Source organism: Hemibagrus wyckioides, linkage group LG01 (assembly GCF_019097595.1).
Source record: "Hemibagrus wyckioides isolate EC202008001 linkage group LG01, SWU_Hwy_1.0, whole genome shotgun sequence".
NCBI classification, from domain to species: Eukaryota; Metazoa; Chordata; class Actinopteri; order Siluriformes; family Bagridae; genus Hemibagrus; species Hemibagrus wyckioides.
Genome location: NC_080710.1, coordinates 28453770 through 28472161, shown reverse-complemented (window position 1 = coordinate 28472161; position 18392 = coordinate 28453770). Strand labels below are relative to the sequence as shown.

General features: G+C 38.7%; 1 protein-coding gene across 5 annotated transcripts in view; it reads left to right on the top strand.

The window, feature by feature from the left end:
- Positions 1-18187, top strand: part of pfkpa (phosphofructokinase, platelet a) — a 41974-nt gene extending 23787 nt beyond the window's left edge. For 2 of the 5 annotated variants that reach the window (XM_058392702.1, XM_058392686.1), the window contains exons 13-22: positions 2020-2166; positions 4946-5016; positions 5142-5229; positions 6387-6539; positions 10761-10925; positions 11387-11448; positions 11767-11878; positions 12424-12523; positions 16010-16115; positions 17619-18187. In XM_058392702.1, coding sequence (XP_058248685.1) covers positions 2020-2166; positions 4946-5016; positions 5142-5229; positions 6387-6539; positions 10761-10925; positions 11387-11448; positions 11767-11878; positions 12424-12523; positions 16010-16115; positions 17619-17775 — 1161 coding nt within the window. In that variant the 3' untranslated portion in view covers positions 17776-18187. Of the gene's footprint in view, positions 1-2019; positions 2167-4945; positions 5017-5141; positions 5230-6386; positions 6540-9263; positions 9417-10760; positions 10926-11386; positions 11449-11766; positions 11879-12423; positions 12524-16009; positions 16116-17618 lie in introns of all 5 variants that reach the window. The other 3 variants (XM_058392677.1, XM_058392694.1, XM_058392711.1) reach the window with 2 other exon arrangements.
- Positions 18188-18392: the final 205 nt, after the last annotated feature.

The following is an 18392-nucleotide window of genomic DNA, read 5'->3' as shown; positions in this document are numbered from 1 at the left end:
TCTCTATCTCTTTCTGTCCTCCTCTCGCCTCTCTCTCTCTCTCTCTCTCTCTCCCGTGAAGAGGTTGCTAAGCATCAGCTGATAGCACACCCATGTGAATTCAGTTATTATTAACTCAGAGTTTAAAATAACATAACACCATACTGAAGGACTTCACCATACACACAGGTTTATGAGAAGCGTCTGAGATACAGGACCCGGTGTATTAGTTACTATAGAAATGATAACCAGTACAGTAATACAATATAAACCTGTGGTCCACAGAACTGTCAGAGCTGCTGTTCTCACCTTCCAACCAATCAGAATCCAGAATTCTCTGAATCAAAGCATGAATTGGTTAATAGACTTTGTATGCAATCCCAATATTGAGTGCAGCTCACGTTATAATACAGAGAAACGTGATTATCACAATTAGGATCCTGTTCATGTCCTGTTCATCCATGTTGGTCACTTTCCATAGAACTGAACAGGAAGAACTGAAAGGCTGCAGTATATAAAGCTCTACACAAGAAAAACATGTCCTCAGGTTATTCAGAGGAATAACTTAAACACAATTAACTATAAATACCTATTGTATGTAAGACAAGTCTGAGTAGAGAGAACATTCCCTGTATAAATAGTGATTGCAAGTCATTACATCATTAAGTCACTGACTCTGACTCACATCTCTCCACGTAGAACAAGCATCTAGAAGTTAAACACAAAGCCATCAATAGGACCATTATTATAGTTTGTTTCTTGGGTTTATGGAGATTTAGAAGTTTGGAGAGACCCAAAAACACTGTAATTTTATGAACTTAGTTATTTGCTTTTGTCATATATGTTGACAAAATATCCATTGATGTAATTTTATGTAAAAAAGTACTATATCGCAGTGCTGTATGTTTACATTTGTAAGCAAATCGCACTGGCATAAAAATAAATAAATAAATAAATGTAAGCAATACTTATAATCCTGGAGCACTGAGATGAAATAAATAAATAAATAAATAATATTTATATATTATAATATTAGTACATTAAAAATGTGTAGAAATATTTTATTTTAATTTCATAGATTTAGTTATTGGTTGTGAGATAATTCACTTCACTACAATAAAAACACAGACCTGCTGTATTATTTATAAAGTTAGCTAGTAAGCCACATGGGATTATATCTGTCACACATAATGCTTACGCTAATGCTGCATTTAGTTGATTAATTTTGTTGAAATTCAGTAGATTTAGACCCAAAATTCAATCAGGTCCAGATCATCCACATCCAGAGTATTCCTGCAAATTGTGTTTTGATGATATTATTGATGATATTACACACTGAGACCTGATGTGCTAATACTATACCTTAGACAGATTATATGCTGTATCTTGGTATCTGAGCAGTGGTGGGCCGTCAGGGCCAGCAAGGCCTTCTCTGCTGGCCTAAACAGCAGTGATCAGAATGCGCTGACTTGCATTTTAATATATTTAATATATTTTTCCATGAAGGTGTATTAAATTATTCCTAATTTTTTTCTATTTTCTATTGTCTATTCTCTACATTTCATAGCTTTTCTCTTGGTTGCGCTGCTTCCAGTAGTGTATATTTATGATAAGAGTATTTATCCAATCATATTTCAGCCAGTGACTGACATCATGTGTTGCCAGGGTGAAAGAAATCTGCCTTAAGGCCTTCAGAATCAATAGTGCAGGCGTCTGTAGGCTAAAATAAGTGGCAATGAAATTGTTACATTAACCAATCAGATTTCGAGTTGGTGTCACTCTAGCAGGCATACAATTAGGTCAGCAATTTCCCATCCTTTGATTGGGTAATTGGAGTAGTCAGAGTCAGCGAACCACACAAACGAAATAAAATACATATATTTTAACTCACAATGGCTGACAGAGGAGAAGAAATGGATTTGGTGAAGGCCTAGGTGTGAAATGCACGGCCCGCTACTGTGTCTGAGAAATATTAACACAAATGATTAAACAAAAGTGTCATAAGTTCTGTCTGTTTACATTCTTCCTGTTTCTCTTTAGAGCAACTTCAACGTGGCGGTGTTGAACGTCGGCGCTCCGGCAGCGGGCATGAACGCGGCCGTGCGCTCTGCTGTCAGAGTGGGCATCACCGAGGGACACAAGATGTTCGCCATCAACGACGGCTTCGAGGGCTTCTATAAGGGACAGGTACACACACACAAACACACACACAAACACACATATATTAAACATATATAATGATGTACTTTACCTTTAACATTTCATTTTCCCATTACATTTTGTGCTGTCACTTAAGTCCTCGTAATATCCCATACGCTACGATTCCTTACTCTATATCTGCCGTTACAAACATGATTATTTCTGTGAGTTGTTCACCAAGTTCACTGATCTTACGCCACAAAAATATTCCCTACATGGGTTGTTATTTTCCATTTTCTAAGATGATTTGTCTAGATCGGACCGGAGCGCCGTTTCTCCAGAACACATATCAGTACGCAAATGAAAATGTCTCGGAGAAGTGTGAAGCGAGAGCAGGACAATAAATACGCAGGACAATAAATACACAGAACATGGGCTCTAAACTGTAAACTACTATTGAGACGGGTAGCATTGTAGCAAAATGAGTTCTATAAATAAAATGTCTGATTCATTTATAGTCTTCCCAAAAAAAAACCCCCCATGTATAGTCAGTAAACATGCAGTATTTGTTCCTTGAACATCATTACAGAGTAGTTTTGTTTTTACAGCTAATGTCACATACACAGAGGCGAGGTGTGTGTTTTAAGCTAAAACTTTAAAACAGTGTTAAAACTATGCTATTTGGTGCAACGGTTAATTTTTATTACTGGCTATTTATGTGCATTAAAGGCTATAGCTTTTAGTATAACTGTTTCCCGCAGTAAATACACAGTACAGAGCACATAGAAAGCAAATATCAGCATCAAAGCATCCTGTGGCCCTTAGAGTGTAATAAGTGTTAATATTCTACCGATGCAAGTAAAATATGAAAACTAGAGGGCATCAAAGTCCCACAGAACATCCTGGAAATGTCTCACTCGCATGCCGTGCGAATGGTTCAGGATCAGGGGGGTCACAGCTCCACAGCGTGATGAATGCCAAAGCTGCTGCGGCGTGCCCTCTGACCTCACGCTCATGATCTTTTGCTGCGTCAGACAGATTACACGGATTATCGGATTAGTTTAAACCAATACGGCTCATCGAGTAGGCTGCAGTACCACTCTGAGCTGACAGGGGGCAGCGAGAACCAGTGACAACCTGCAAACTGTTGGGGTCATAGAGATAAACATGTCCAAAGTAATTATTTAGTGATTGCATTAATTACTTTTGTCAATGGGGTAGATAAAATCTTAATCCACCATGAATCTGGACGCGGACGGCCAATCGAAACGAGAATTAAGAGCACTTGGAGATTAAGCGAGGCCCCCGCATTAACTACCAGTTCCAACTTTCCATCCAATATCGATCCCAGTATTGATCCAGCAAGCGTGGATAATGTTGGTTTGACCCAGTCACGGATGAATTCATCCAGCTGAACGCCGTCAATTAGCTAGTCTGATGCAATTCCCCATTACCACACACTCTTCGCCCTGAACATGTGTTTTCTGTGTCGTTTCAATTTAGAGCAGAGGTTACAAGCGAACTGCCCGCAAGCTCAGGACTGGACTGCTTTCTAATCCTGCACACCAAATTAATTTATCATACGAGTTCTGGAGTATAATTGTCCTGTCGCCTGCTTATTGAAGATTATTATTACATATTATATTATTAGCAAGCAAATGGAAGAAATACACTCATTAATTCAGCTACTGACAAAATATGCTAATGATGTACAATTCTTCCAGATCTTCCATTATGCAATCTCTGCTATTATAAGACGTCCACTAACCGGGCAGGGCGATGACGATAGATTACAGAGACACGTGAAAGCACTTCTCTAACTGCTGCTCATGCTGTTTAAAAGAAGATGATGACTTTATTTGTCACAAATATATATATATATATATATATATATATATATATATATATATATATATATATATATATATATATACATTTCTTGTATATATACATATACAAGAAATACATTTCTTCAGTTTAAAAGGTGGGGTCAGAGCACAGGGTCAGCCATGATACAAGCAGAGAGCATTAATGGCCCATCAGAGGCTGTTTGGTGGATATGGAGCTTGAACCTCTGACCTTCTGATCAACAATCCAGAAGCTTAACCAGTTGAGCCCTTTCACAAACTCTGAGAAAAGCCATCTTCTGCATGCACAAGCTCAGGAGACACCCACTGCTGGCTAGTGTCACTGTGATTGATGGTGGAAAGAGAGTATTGCATCCCTCCCACACAGAGAGCACGGCCAGTTTTACTCTCCCAGAATCTGTGGAAACACTGGGAATCAAACATGGACGATACACTATACACTAATCCCAATTAAAGCTATTTCAGTTCCACAGTGTAACTATGGTGTTTGTTTGTTTATTTATTTATTTTCACAGTGTCAAATATCGACATAATGCTATCACGTGTCAACAGTTTACTAAACCGATTCATTCCATTCTGGCCCGCTCGATATTGGACCTAACACCAATAATATAGATTGTAGTCAAGACTACTGGATTTGCCTAAGAGTCCCGGACCAGAGAGGTCAACATCCTTACATCAGGATTTATTAAACTATACGCTTTAAAGGTTTCAGATCCTGTAGGATAAGGTAACCGTATTGCTGCTGTGCATCACAGTCTCATTTAGATAAACCTAACTGCCCTCTACTTTATTATTAACATCCCCAATCATTTTGAAGCTGATTCCTTTCATTGGAAGCAGCGGGATCTGGCTCGCAGCACGCCCATGCCGCTGTTAATAGCTTCTCAGCTTTTGTGTTCGGGTTCTGTCCTCTCCATTTTGTAATTTAAACCTGTTTCATTCTGTCCTTGTCTCAGATAAAAGAGATTAAATGGGGAGATGTAGGGGGCTGGACAGGCCAGGGAGGATCTCTGCTAGGAACCAAAAGGTAATTATTACACCGTGCAGACATTTATCTTGCGCCTGTGACAAGCGGGTTTGCGGCAAGGCGATTCTGTTCGAATTAACTTTCTGTAAATGTACCCGAGTCCACGTCTTGTCCTCTTTTTTCAGGACGCTTCCGGCTAAGCACGTCAAAGGAATCGCCGAGCAGATGAGGAAGTATAACATAAACGCACTGCTGGTCATCGGAGGATTTGAGGTAGGTGGTGAAAGATACCGAAGATGCGAGAAAACCATGTAATAGTTAAAATGATCCTAAGATATTTTTTTTATTGATGTTTGATAAGATTCATAAATTGCTAGATATTTGGGGAACACTTTATAATAATGATACTTTATGAGTTTTAAATACAATTTGGCAATAATTTACATTTTTTAACAATTAAGGGTCTCGTTTTTATCACGTTACTGAAAATCCAGAGACTTTAATTTCCTCCATTTGGAAACATTTTCAATAGAGGAACAAAAAAGCTTTCCTTCTTTCGCTCTGACACTGGAGACTCCTTCCATAAATGTTCAATAATTGTCTCCAGAGCTTCACCAGATCTAAATTGATCCAATTTTTTTGCTAAACAACATTTGTAAATCAATTTTATTGTTTTTTGGGCAGACTGAAAAGCCTTCCTGTCCCTGTGAGTGAGTTTTTACTGTAGACACGATTACATATCAGAGTGAGCGCACGAATAAAAATCAATAATTGTGTTCAATAATCTACATGACATTTAAGCAATTAGGAAAAATGAGCACGCATAGCCAGGCAATGAGATATTAGCTCGTTATAAACTAAAAGCTTGCATATGTCATATAAACTCTCATTATTATAAAGTGTTAGATCATAAGCAGGATCTGTTAGTCGTGAGTTTTAGACTGGGGAATTCAGTATAAAGGAGTGCTGTATATAACTCTGTTCAAACCTCTTCTTCATGTGTGACCTGATGGCTTCTTCTTTGTTTAATGTAATGTGGATCATTTTATTCTGTCCTCATTGAGTTTAACATCAGATATGAGAACCATGAGCAGGAAGTCTCAGTTGGAAAGTTTTTAATTCTGATCTGTTTAATGAACCTTTTCCAGACAGACCTACTGTACAACCTGTGTGTCCATATATTAGAACATTTGAATGAATATTTTATATGTATATTTGTCTTATTTCCTGTGTTTGGAGTGGTACCCTTGTCCATCTCATGTCCGTCGTGACGGACCCGGCTCTCCTCTCGGCTTCGTCCCATTCCCCCTTCTCTCTCTCTCTCCCCTTTTCACCTTCTCCCCCTGCACTCTCCCTTAACACACTTCATCTCCCTTCCACACGGCCCACTCACAGCAGCACTAAAGCCGTGGCTCTGCCATACCCTGCAGGCCTACCTGGGGATCATGGAGTTGTTAGCAGCTCGTGGAACATGTGAGGAGTTGTGTGTGCCCATGGTCATGGTGCCAGCCACAGTCTCCAACAATGTGCCCGGCTCAGACCTCAGCATTGGCGCAGACACCGCTCTGAACGCCATCACTCATGTAAGTGCGGCTGGTCAGCCCGCCCACGATCACACTAGCCAGACAGTTTACCAGCTTACGTGCTTTGAGTTTACCAGCTTTCATCTCTGCTAATCATCTCTGTACATACACAAGGAAAGGGTTAGGAAAAACAAAGTGTAGCTTGATTGATTAACCAACTGGTTGCATAATAGGTATTATTGTTCCATCAGTCATCAGAAATAAATACATTTAAACAGATAAATAAAATAAAATAAAATAAAATAAAATAAATAAAACTGAATTGAGTACCATTTTCAAAAATAAATATTAGATATTTTTTTTATTTTGTTTTTACTTTTATTTATTTTTATTTTTATTTTTTAATTAAAATGCTAGGAATAAATTATAAAATTAATTACAATGAATAATAATGTTCACACCTAGAGCTTCACAAAAGAAAACTTCACACAACTCTTTATAATTAATGTGTGTCCAAAATCTCTCTCTCTCTCTCTCTCTCTCTCTCATGCTCTCTCTCTCTCTCATGCTCTCTCTCTCTCTCATTCTCTCTATCTCACTCTCTCTCTCTCTCTCTCTCCTTCTGTACTCTCTACTCGAACAGATCAGCTTTCAAATCTTAAACGTTCATGTTAATAGCACGTTAGATTAGCCGTAGCTCAGCGTTTACCCGTGTTGCATTCTGGGACATCGAGGCCAGCGCTCACCCCGATTCCTGCACTTCTTCTTAATCATTAAACATGGTTGGAAAATGGTGAGTGAGAAAAGAAGCTCTCCATCTTTTTGTTTTTTCGAAGCTAGCAGGAAATCTGGACAGGTTTAATCAGAACAGATTTACTCAGCTGCTCTCTGTTTAAAGCAGAGATCCACAAATCTCTTACAGGAAGTTTTTACCAGTACACTGATGTTCCAGTACACTGATGTTCCAGTACACTGATGGAATGGAAATGGACTTATGGGACATTTTCAATCAGTGTAAATAAATGAATGATGTTCTGGCTGTGAGTCTGATATAAAATGAGTCTGTTGGCTTTCAGTGTGTTTTAGACGTGTGTTTTTAGCTCTGTTGGATAACCTTACACGGAATTTTACTGGATAAAGATCAATTTTAGCCGCTTATGAACAAGCACTTGGAGCATCTCAGAGAACGGAAATGAGTTTGATATCAATATATAAAGATAGAAACATTTGTGTGGAAAAAAAAAACTTTGGAACTTTTCTATGCCCCTAGTAGGCTACATAAAATCAGAAATACTTTTGAAAAGCCCTGAGCGTCTACTTTTATATGAGCCATTAACCACCACCGTGAAGTGTAACATGACAAAGAAATTGTCTGAATATAGAACATAAATCTCAGTCCTCGGTTTTCGACTCTCGGGTTCTACTGAAGCGTAATTTTAGAGAAGGCTTAGTTGTCAGTCGAAATCGGATATGATTCGGAGGACGGATATGAACCTAATAATCGAGTCTGTTATTGTTAACCGAGGGCTCGTGTTATGATGAGGTGCGGATCTCTGTTTGAACACGCCGGATCAGTGAATGGTGTGATTTAAAAGACTGATTATAGGCATTAATAGCAGGATTCAATTTATCTTCCATAAACACGCGCTAAATTTCACACTCCATGCTGAGCCATAACGGCCCGCTGATCGTTACCGCGAGCCGGCGCTAATCATAAAGCCGTTAGCCATTCCTGATCATTAAACCATGAGTGTAGCAGTAACAGAGATTTAGCTGCTGTCAGAGACTGCACGCTGGTAAACTCAAAGGCGAACTGGTAGCTCACAGGTAAGTGATGATGATGATGATGATGAGGCATGAAGACACGCTGCCGTTTTTCTGCATGCCGTCTTGTTCCTTGACTGTAAACGCACCGCTTTCAGCCTCATTAGAGAGCTGAATTCCCCGAGTCTGAATTACAGCACCAAGCGTCAGAGAGGAATTCAACACGATCCCTCGTTTAACTCAATCCACAGAGCACTTACTCCTAATTCACCTTTAATGCACTTAGGATCAGGACGGAGCCGAGAGAGCACCTCGGTAATGTAAATGGTGTCGATTAACCTCATCACACCGCAGGAAGCCTGCCAAAATCTTGATTGGGTTTTAATTTTCAGCTCTTAATTCGCAATCAAGCACTGACACGCTGCAAACATTTGCATAAATAATCGAGCTGAGTCACGGCCGTGCTTTTAGAAAGAGATTCGTTTTCTTAGGAAAGAAACCAAAACACAACGTTTAGGAGTGTTTGGTTAGATCATACAGCACCATTTACAGTTAAGCGGAATTAAATATAGATCGGAAAACGAACGGGGATCGATAGATGAGCACGAACTCTGTCTTCTACTCGCCATCCTGCTGCTGTTGTCATGGCAACAAGTGCTTGGTGGTTTGTATGTTTTCCCACCCTGATCCGTCTTTTAGCTTCACGCTAATAGAGCCCACCTCACACTGTGTGCACTTGTGTGTATGCATGCACCGACCCATGTGCAGCATGATGTATTTTTGCCACCGCCTCCCACCCTTCATCCCCTTCTCCCTCCCCCCACTTCCCCGTTCTCCCTCCCCCACCATCTCTCTCCTGGCCAATGGGAAGCCGGCGCTGATATCGCACGGTCAGTGTGTGATCGACGGGGTCCACTCCTGCACCAGAACTCTCCTCAGCTGGTCTGACGTGTGCACTGCAATGTGCTGTGTTGTGTTTGTGTGTGTGTGTGTGTGTGTGTGCACATGGGCTCATCTCAGGCGCTTGAGTGTCTGCTGCAGCTCTATGAGGCTCGCAACCACTATGAGGAGTTTTGCATCCCGCTGTGTATGCTGCCTGCTACCATTAGTAACAATGTGCCCGGCACTGACCTTAGTATCGGGGCAGATACTGCCCTTAATGCCATCGTGGAGGTAAGAGAGAAAACGACGCCTCGTTCTTACTAGAACATCATTTATACAAGAGAAGCATTCACCCTTATCTACTGTACACCTCAAGTCTAAATAAAAAGAAAAGGAAGCAAGTATAATTCCAAGAGATAGCCCTACAAATAATAATAGAGAAACTTACAAACACTGTTATTTTACATTAATTTTTTACTAATTGGTTTTTAACTTAAAATTGTTAAATTTTTATTTTGAAAAAATGACATATTTATTTAGTTGTTTTAATTAATTATAAACAATCTAAACAAATGTATGATTGTCACAGACATCAATAAATAAATAAATAAACATAAATAAATAAATACATAAATGAGGATGATTAAAACAAATAAAAAGAAATGTCAAAAATAACAACATGAACACCAAATAATCTAAAGAAAAATCTAACGAAAAAGAAAACAGTAATAAAACAAGTATATATATATATATATATATATATATATATATATATATATATATATATATATATATAAACAAATGCATGATTATCAAACCCAAAAAAACCCAAATCTAAATAAAAAAATTGAGAAAATGTATTAAAATTATGTATAAATAATTTCATTTATATACGTATTTGATTCTCCTTGTAATTTAGACTTTTATTCCATATTCCAGTTAAAAGCTTTGGGTTTTTTTTAACACGGATTTTTGGACATTTTATTTAGGCAGCTTTTATGAAACAAGAGAAATTAAAGACATTTATGTACACTCACATTTAAAATAATAGAATTTTCTTCAGACACCTAATCCTGAATCAGATGAAAACGAAACTTCTCTATTATTATTATTATTATTATTTCAATACTTCATACGGAAACAGTACAAATTAATCAGTTTTGACAAGTGACTTATTTGTTTGTTTGTTTGTTTGCCAACACAATACAGAAGGTCCTCGTCAGTTGTCTAGTTTTAATAAGCCTCTAGCAAAGCTTACCATTAAAAGTAAATAAAAAATGAAAATAATGTCCAGCATTGAGGGTGAAAAGGACGCGTGATCCGGCTCTTGTGCTCTCGTTACATCTTACAGCTTACAGGTCCAAATCGGTCAAAAGCTAAATCATTTTAAAACCGGTTCCATCATTGCCCTTTGCCAGTAAGTATTTCTTTACGAGTTACTAAGAACAGGGCGTGTTAATGCAGCTCAGATTTCCTGATAATTATTATTATTATTATTATTTTGTTATTTCCACATAACGCATGGCAGGGAGCCAGAAGGAACAATGATCTTGGTTATATCCAGAGCATTAATGCAGGACCTGCTGACAAAGTCTCTTTCTGTGTGTGTGTGTGTTGTGTGTGTGTGTGTATCAGACATGTGACCGTATCAAGCAGTCAGCCAGCGGGACAAAGCGGCGTGTGTTCATCATCGAAACGATGGGAGGCTACTGTGGTTATCTGGCCAGCGTGGGCGGTCTGGCAGCGGGTGCTGACGCCGCTTACATTTATGAAGAACCCTTCGACATCCGAGACCTGCAGGTACACATCATACACACCGGCGACCAAAACAACACTGTGTATTATTACATTCCCGCTAACAGCAGGAACGACAACACCAGCCTGGTGTTAGTCATCAGTTAACATGGTGTCTTGGGTAAGGAATAAAACTCTAGAGGTGCATCCCTAATCGCATGCTTATGCACTACGCTATTTTGTAGTATAAATTGTGCGAGTCCCTGGATGATCCCCTTATTCAACTCAACTGTGAATGTTGGACACTTGAAACACTCACAGCTTTGCTTATGTAGAGGAAAAGGGGCGGGGCTATCAGGTGATAATGCTGGATGAGAAAAAAAAGTCCATTTTTATTTTCATGTAGTTCGAGGACATACTCAAGCATACAAGACAAACATCATTTTCACAAAGTATAATCTTCTAGTTATGTAAGAACTAACATGGGGTGTGTGTGTGTGTGTGTGTGTGTGTGTGTTATTTCTCAGTCTAATGTGGAACATTTAACAGAGAAGATGAAGACCAGCATTCAGAGAGGACTCGTCCTCAGGTAACACCTTCTTTTCCTTCCTCATTTACCGACTGTTAAAACGTCAGAGGTAAAATTAGTCAAAAGTGTTTTCTGTGTGTGTGTGTGTGTGTGTGTGTGTGTGTGTGTGTAAGCGGGTGTCTCACCTCATAAACAGAACTGGATCCGGGATGTGTGTTCAATTTGCCCCTGAATATTTTAACCATCCTCTCAGATCACATCACATCACATGATGATATTTTTGGGCTGCTTTTGATTGGCACCCCAAGGCTTGCTGTTAATCACTCGCAGTGCTCTGTGTTTTGTGTGTGTGTGTGTGTGTGTGTGTGGGTTCTTCAGGAATGAGAACAGCAACGAGAACTACACAACAGATTTTATTTATCAGCTCTACTCAGAGGAGGGTAGAGGCGTGTTCGACTGCAGGAAGAACGTACTTGGCCACATGCAGCAGGTACACATTCATCTACACACACACACACATATGTACACACACATTTTTTTTAACTCTTAGAAGGGTATTTCTTATAAAACCATTTGTTACTGTAGCTACATAATGCTATCTTTAGTCCCAGTACAGTTTGTTGGAGTTTTTTCCTAGCCTGTTGAGCTCCTGGCTGGCTCGCCATTAAAATAGCGACTTATAACCCTACACCAGAAAAAGGGTTTTTTTAAAGGATAAATTTGGGCTCTTTAATTTATTCTGGATTAAGTTAAACCTTAACAGTGCAATTTTCCTCAGCCACTAAGCTAATACGATTATCATTATGGGAATATTTGGTCACCATAAGCAGATAAAAACATACCTCTCTGCCTCTGATCATTTTTGATCAAAAGAAAAACATTGCAATATTTCCTGCTTCACAGCTGCTCTTTCAGATAGACTCATCTGCTTTTTTTAAATGTATTTCTTATTAAAAAGTCTATTAAACATAACATGATGTTCTCATGTAAACACTTTCTCTCTCTCTCTCTCTCTCTCTCTCTCTCTCTCCTCAGGGAGGCGCTCCATCCCCATTCGACCGTAACTTCGGCACTAAAATCTCAGCCAAGGCCATGCAGTGGATCTCGAAGAAGCTGAACGAGTCCTACAGGCAGGGTAAGTGAGCAAAGAGAGGGTGCTGACAGACTTCTAACATGCCGAGACAGTCTTCTGACGAGAGACAGAGCGAGACACGCAGCAGTGACGCAGCATCACACCGACCACACAGACAGCCAGAGGCTCCTACACAACTAAATAATTACCTCTTTATCTGGTTTACATCATATTCCCGTTGTGGGTGATGAGGCTAATGATAGGGTTAGGGTTAGATGTAGGATTAACAGTGCACCGTGTCTGTATAAGTATTCGCACCCTTGTGAAACTGAAATGGACTCGACTGGGATTATATATGATATGATCAACAATATGTTTTTACATTCAAGAGAGATAACTACTGAAGCCAATGCTCTTAAATCTAATAAATATAAATGTAAAGAAATATCAGACAATTCAACACACTATACATAATACTCATTCTACAATAGTGAGAAAAATCAAAATATTTTTCAAAATTAATTTTGTTTTATTTTAAATAAATTTATTTCATTTAGTTTAATTTTAAATAAAATTATTTTATTTATTATTATATACTATTACTATCTCACATACTTCTTCTTCTTCTTCTTATTATTATTATTATTATTATTATTATAACTATTTATTTATTTATTTTATTTTTATTTCTACTGTATTGTTTTTCCCATTCTGTATCATGTGCTATTTTTTGTAGTCTCCTGACATTCAGTCCCACTTAAGTCTATTTCAGTTCATAAACACCTCAGCTACAGATGTTTAATCTCCGTTTCCACCCGATTCGGTTGGGGCATCTGTTTTTTTGGCATCAGGGGTCATTTTTAAAACACTCGATTAGACACAGATTTATTTCATTATATACTATTTATTTTATTATATCACAATTGCAGTAGGTCAGATGTTCACATGCACCAAGTCGGTTGTCTGTTTAAACATTCAGGAAGATTCCAGACTTCTGATTGGCTAGTTGTGATCATTAGGAGCGCACATGCGGCTGTATTTCCCTGCTAGATGAAAAGCAGTACGCTAAAAGAGTTGTATTATCAGAATACTCAATATTAATAAAACAGTAGGCGAGAAAAATCTGGATGATCTACTGCTTCTGTCGAGATTCTGCAGTATGGAAACAGTGGAAAATGAGCTATCCTGTAAAAGGCAAGAGGACAAAAGTTTTTGTGGTTGATTTGACGACGTAGGTCACATGACCGGGCCAACATGGCGGATGTATCGTAGAATGTCCAGCTTGTACACATACTATACAAATATACTGACCAGTACATACTGTATCAGCGGCAGAGCAGCAGGTACTGAATGGATCGCAGTAAATACTGACACAGTACACGGTTTCAGATACAGTGTTTATTGATACCATGGAAATCATGTGGATGAAGCCATGTGATTGAGGTGACCCGAATGAGTCTTCCAGCAAGGCGATGTTCTTGAGTAAACAAACAAAAACAACAAAATGGAAATATTTGAGGGAACATAAATCAAAGCCCTGACCTGAATCCTATAGAACAGTTGCACTGGAAAAAAAAACAAAAAACCCTTGAGCAAGAAGCCCTATAAATCCAAACGAGAGGAATCAGCAGATATTTCCAGCAGCTAAAATACAGTGTGAAGCTTGTGTGAAGTGTGACTACACCAAGCGTTCAAACACCAACAAAGTGCATGTGAACATCTGACCCCTTGAAAGTCTGATACAGTAAATAAAAGCTGAAATATCTAGTATTGTGAAACGACCTCTTATATAGAAATAAAGTAGATTCCCTAACTGATTTAACACAATAGAAAATTCCTTCGCATCCTTCTACAGAGCACTTGGGATGAATAGAGCAAATTGCGTAGTATGATTTAGAAACACTGTGTAGTGTGTGTAATGATGTGGTGGTGTGAAGACGCTCATATACATCAGTGTGAATACGTTCTCTGAAAGTACAGAGATAAAGCAGATGCTGTATGTAGCCTGATAGGTTCAGTGTAAAAGTATGGCTCAGTGTGAGATTATCTCATTAATATGCATGAATATACAAGAGTCTTGGGTCTGATTTGTGTGTGTGTTTTGCCTTTTTTGCTCTGCCTACGGCCGACCACAGAGGAAGGTAACTCTTTACTTACGTTTAAACCCACAACCATTAGATTTTCAGCCACGTAATCGAATGCCATAACATAAAGATGCAGACGGTTTCTTATCATATCATTATTTTAACACAGGGTGGGCGATATGATTATGATAAAATTATCAAGCAAAACGTAATATTTAATAATGAGTTTTGAGGAGCAGTCATCATCATCATCATCAGCATCATCATGAGAGCTTGCTTTTGAGAATGCTAAACTCACCCTTTATTCTTAATCATGCATGTATTGCTAGCAAAGATAATTGCACAGATGTGATCCTCCATGATGATGACAGTTCCATGTACATTGTGATAATATATTGTGTTATGAATGATAATCATATCGCTCTCTCTGGTGTCGACGATCCGTACGGTTTTATCCGAGGCAGGCTAACACGTTTTTATAGTCCAGTATTTGGAGAGTGCTGTTACATGGAAAGTAATCAGCAGCACCATGCTGTGCGCCCTGATGAAAAGCAGAATTACTCTCACCACCTTGTAGTCGATTACTCAAGTCGCAAGATGTTTTTTTCCTCTAATACTAAACTAATTTGTCAACAGTTCTGATTTTAAAAAGATGTCATCATTTTTGTCCATTTAAAGCTACACGTTTTGATCAGAAGCCTCTTGAATAACTTACATAACTTAAATAAAATACAATATCTATCTATCTATCTATCTATCTATCTATCTATCTATCTATCTATCTATCTATCTATCTATCTATCTATCTATCTATCTATCTGTCTGTCTGTCTATCTGTCTGTCTGTCTGTCTGTCTGTCTGTCTGTCTGTCTGTCTGTGTATCTATCTGTCTGCCTGTCTATCTATCTATCTATCTGCCTGTCTATCTATCTGTCTGCCTGCCTGTCTATCTATCTATCTGTCTATCTATCTCTCTCTCTGTCTGCCTGCCTGCCTATCTATTTAATATATCTATTTTTTTAATAATATTAAAAGACACATGTCAGGATATGTAAAAAGTCCTTTTGTCCTAAAGACTCATCTATAGCGAAAACCGTAGTTATCTTTACCTCAGATACTAAGCACTGATACTGGAGACTTCTTCCTTAAATTAGATCTTTCACATTATCAACAATATTACATGTTTTCCTTTGTTATTAAATAGGATTTTTATTAGATTTGAATTCTTTCATTGCATTTCATTATTTCATGAGATTACTCATTGCTGCAGAAACGCTGTACTAGAATGACGTAGAAACCTGTGATTTGTATTACAGCGAGGAAAAAAAGACCAATCGGAATCAAGAATTCATTAAAGCTGTAATATAAACCCAGTTAGTACAGGTGTTAAGCCTTCTTATATGTTTAGATAGAAATCACTCCAGACGCCTCTAATGATGTGTGTGTGTGTGTGTTTGCTGTTCAGGGAGAGTGTTTGCTAACACCGAGGACTCGGCCTGTTTGTTGGGTATGCGTCGCCGTAACCTCGTCTTCCAGCCCGTGGTTCAGCTGAAGGATGAGACGGACTTTGTGTACGTATGACGCTGAGTCTCCTCCCACACTAACCTGGACTTCTGAACACAGCCTAATGAGGATAAGCTGATAAAAAAAAGTCCATTTATAGCCACCCAGGAATTCGGTAGCCGACACTACGATTGTTCCACTGTGACCACCACTTACTGTGTTTAAAACCTTATCATTATTATTTTTATCCTTTTTTTTTTTTTCTTGTCAGAACTAATTTCAGAGGACAAACGACTTTTATAATATTTAAATAGTTTTTTATAATTTTTTAAAAATATTTTTTAACACTTTTATCATTTTAATAAGAGCACTCCAGAATTATTGCATTGAGCACGAATGTCTTGTATTGGAATTGAGCTGAATCTCTGAGCTTAAAAAATGTGAGAAAATTTTTAGATATTATTTAACCAGAATATTTAACCCGAAAAAATGAATAGAGTTCAGTGCTTCATATCCCACACTTTGCTTTTACTCGTGCTTGTGAAACGATTAAGGAAGCTTTCAGCATCGCAGCGAGCTATTTTATAAATGGTACTAATCACATCAGCTTTGTAGGTTGTAACAGTGATAGACTCCGTTTTTCAGCCTCCTTTTTATTGTACATCAGAGGAAATGAGCCAACACTCAGTTCTTAGTACACTGATGTTGTGTTTTGTGTGTGTGTGTGTGTGTGTGACACACTGTTATGTGTGAGCCTCAGCGCTGTTGGGGCCATTTTATGCGTTAAATTGAGATATATTTGTCACTTAGTGAATTATGTTATTATCTTCCTCCTGTCTCCTTAGGGATGTTTTTTTAGTATTTTTTTTAAGTATATAACCGCTTGCTGGATTTAAAACATCATTTTGATCCATCTGGAAAAGCATTAGGCTTAGCAATAGGCTGTCAGAAGACATTTCACAGTTCAGGGTTTCGTAATATTTACATAATCAAAGGCAAAAAAAAAAAATCTACAGTCAGCTCTACAATTATTACCACGCTTAGTAAAGAAGAAATGGGTTATTAAAAAATACAAAAGTCATTGTAATGTAATTGGTTTAATCTCATGCTGAAAACATGAAGAAATTCTGACCTTTAATTGAAGTTTATTTATATGAATAAAAGAGAAGTAATCGTCCTGGAGGAGACGGAACAGTGCTAACAGTGATTAATATCTATGTGGACTGGTGATGCTTAATTGACTCTTGGTGTGAAGCTGTGTGTGTGTGTGTGTGTGTGTGTGTGTAAGATGTTTTGCTCTATAATGGACTGGATTAGTATTCTAGGAGTATGGTGTTCCTAATAAAGTGGCCAGTGAATGTATACTATTAGGGTATCTTTCATCATATGAGGTTTGGGGTTGTGACAAATACAGTTAAACAGTTGTGTGTGTGTGTCTAATGCCCTATGATAGGTCATTCCTAATAAACTGGCCAGTGTAGTACATCGTAAATGTATTTTTCTCCATATGGGGTTAGATTTGTCCTGACAAATGCATTAAAAAGTGTGTGTGTGTGTGTGTGTGTGTTCAGTCACAGGATTCCTAAGGAGCAGTGGTGGCTGAAGCTTCGTCCTCTGATGAAGATCTTGGCCAAGTACAAGACGAGCTACGACGTGTCAGACTCGGGTCAGCTGGAACACGTGGTGCGCAGCCGAGGCAAGGAGTGTGACGTCACCGCCGCCATCTGAGGTCACACAAGGTCGCAGCAGGTCCCCCTGTTGTGCACGGCGTGCTCAGACAGACGCTTCTGTTCATCTTCGTCGTGAACCATCGGCTTTTCGTCTCGTCGTTAAACCCCGCTCGTCCCTCCCTCCCCGCCGGCCGTGTGATTGTAAGGAGTGTTCTCATCTAGACTTCGGTCGCATTCTCAGCTTATAGTCTGTGCCCTCGATGTAATCCACTGTTCGCTGACTCGAACTTGCAGTTCACTGATTATCTCTGTTAAGACAGAGCCGTACTATAGATCCACATGTTAGTATCCAGATGCTGTTAACTTATTTATGAATCCAGTGCAATCTCTCGAGCACAGTTTTAGTGGATGTGGATATGTGACTATCATGTGCTTAAACCAATAAAGTACACCTTCACCTGCTTCACCTGCTTGAAGATTCCTGTGAGTTATTTAAACGTTTTGATTCAACATCTTGATTATTATGCTGCGTTCAAGAACACGTACGAGCAAAAACACACATGCAATTCCAACTCATCAACTTAGGCTAGCTACCAGTTCATTTCCTGTGTACAGAGTGACGTCAAATCAACATGGCCGCTCACTCTGTGAGGAGTATAAAATCTCCCTTCTCTA